Source organism: Penicillium arizonense (assembly GCF_001773325.1).
Source record: "Penicillium arizonense strain CBS 141311 chromosome Unknown PENARI_contig270, whole genome shotgun sequence".
Lineage (NCBI taxonomy): Eukaryota > Fungi > Ascomycota > Eurotiomycetes > Eurotiales > Aspergillaceae > Penicillium > Penicillium arizonense.
The window spans coordinates 1-2534 of NW_019173547.1; the positions used below are offsets into that span (position 1 = coordinate 1).

Here is a 2534-nt window from a genome sequence, read left to right on the forward strand (position 1 = left end):
AAATTGATGTCAACATCAGGAATCGATGGTCTGAGGATCCATTGATGTTGGCGGTCAAGGGTGGGCATTCCTCGATTGTTGATGCACTTGTGCTCAATCCCAGACTGAAAATCTTCAGTTTGAAGAGATCGCTGGATCTAGCAAGAACCGATTGCATCCAGAGGGCCATTCGAAGCAGAATAAAAGACGACAACACTCCTCAAACATTGTTGAAGCGGTCTCCAAGGAGAAGGTTTGGTGGTCTGTAAGAGCTGGCGACATATACTTCCGGTAGCTCTCTGATGCAATGCGAGATGGCCGATTCAGTCGACACTTTCTCCGCTAGCTACACTGCCCACATTGTCGCTGGATCCGTAGTTTCTTGTTCATAATATATTGGGTTGGTAAACGTGGGATTGTCCCAGAACATGCGGGAGTATTCGCAGACACTTTTTATGAAGACTATACTATGCCCTTCTTACTGTAATCACTCGGAAAGATATAAGCTTCTTTCCATGCAGTAATTCTGTTTCAATTGCGACATCGTTGTATATCTTCCAAGTTGTAAAAGTGAGAAATAGGACAATCAGGAATATGCAATCCTTCACCCTACTCTTGCGTTGTCCAAGAACCATGGTAGATTGAGTCTGCAAGGGTGGTTCCAGTCATTGAGTACCCTAGTCAGTCGATCCCGAGATGATTCCAGTGCCTGCTCCAAGAAGCGCAGCCGGGACAGCTGCTTGTCGTGGCGCAGCTGAAGTCCGTCCCTCTCTTTAGTCAGGTGTCTGCTGGCCTCCTTCAAGATACGATTGCTCTGCTCTAGCTTCTGGCCATCAATGTGTTTGGACACGCACGACTCCCATAGGCGTCGATAGAGTCCGACAAGACGAGCCGCGGGAAAGGCGGACTTGGGATCGTTGCGTTCGAGGTCTGCTAGCACCTTCAGAATAGGTTGAAAAGGCTCAGTCGCCAAGGCATATCCTGTTTCTGCTTCCTGTTCCGATGTAGAGGGCTGTAATGGTCAGCAAGAGCATTCGAAGCTGAGTCGTTCCACTACAGAGGATTTCGAAAACAGTTTACCCCCAGACATACCCGTTTTCTTTTCCCAGAGACCCACAAGGACGTCTAGTCCGGATCGCTGGGTTTCAGATTCCCCCGCAGCCAATAATACGGTGTTACGTTACGCCTCATTGAAGGTACCTCAGCTAGCCAAATTTAGATTAGCGCATTCTGAGTGGGGCGCTGGGAAAGAAAGCGTGAGTGTCTGGGGGGTAAACTGTTTACGAAATCCTCTGTAACCATTGGTGCATCATCGGAAGTTTCCTGCGAATTGTCTTTTTCACAAACGATCGGCAATGCACTAGACTGTTGTTCTCCTTCTGCTTCCTGGTCTGGCGTGCTGTTAGGGGCATCCATCTTGATCGTAGGGAATAGTCGAGTGTCTGGGCAATAGCATGTCCAAGAATTCTTGGAGAATTTTATAGACTAGCAGACGTAGGTGGTTACTCATTCTCACTTTCACCATGAAAGTCAATCAACACAGTCTGACTTTGCCTAGAACCCAAAGATTTTTCGGGGCTCTGTTAGCAGTCCGTTCAATGATGGTGCTGGTGTGAATTTCGTGGTGTTTATGTTGGTGAATGTGCCTCATATTATTGGCTAACTGGTGATGAACGGTCCAGGAGATATATATTCAATCACAACGCATTTTCCACATTCGTTTGAGAGCTCAGAAATCCCAAAAGTAAATAGAGTAAAATCTAGAGGACTGAAAAAGAAAATCATAAAAACAAGGTATCTATCTCAACCATGATCACAAGTTCAAAAGTTGACTCCCGTCCGTCAACAAGGACGGCCAAGCTTCAACGGGTTGACGGGTTGAGTACCCGCGCCCGCACGACCGCGGCCTGACGCTTTCCGCAGCCTAGACGGACAGAACCACACACAGCCCAGACAATCAACACTCGAGCGAGGCCAGAAAATTTCCATCTTCCTTAGATGAAAATGTGAGCGCTCTTGGTAAAATCAAAGAATGAACAGCTTCCATTGCCTCAATATTAAGACCGTAGATTCAACAGTGATCCAACGTTTCTTAACCGACTCACTTTGACTCATTCTCTACTTGACTCTAGCATGTTTTCTCGGTGAGCATTTAAAATCACACCAAGAAATTCGCTGCAAATACTTGCGGTATATGTTACAACAGGCCTCACTTAGGATAGACATCGTGTCCTTTAACGTTTGCTCCCTAATAGAGCATGTACGCGACAGGAGCCGAGAAGCCTATAAATTCGCTCTCTCCCCCAGCAATTTGTTCCACAACACATGTCACTTGCTCCGCAAAGTCGAGCAGGCCTTCGGTTCGAGGCACCTGATAAGTTCTTCCCTTTGACCTACTGGATTTCCACTGTACTGACATCTATACTGCAATTACGTTGTGGACTGACAAGCTAGAAAGTGCATGTGAGAATGAGATTCCCACCAGGACCACTATGCCACCCATGCCAGCCGATCAAAGAAGCAGTTTTGTGTTAGATGGTCGATGTATCTATGCG

At 46.9% G+C, this 2534-nt stretch overlaps 1 protein-coding gene across 1 annotated transcript; it reads right to left on the bottom strand.

Moving 5' to 3' along the window:
• Window positions 1-655: 655 nt before the first annotated feature.
• On the bottom strand, window positions 656-1395 carry PENARI_c270G00432 (uncharacterized protein; the record flags this gene model as incomplete). The annotated part of the gene is made up of 2 exons (XM_022638243.1): window positions 656-991; window positions 1264-1395. Coding segments are annotated over 2 exons (468 nt in total), but the record flags the coding sequence as incomplete, so codon positions are not given.
• Between the last annotated feature and the right edge of the window lie 1139 nt (window positions 1396-2534).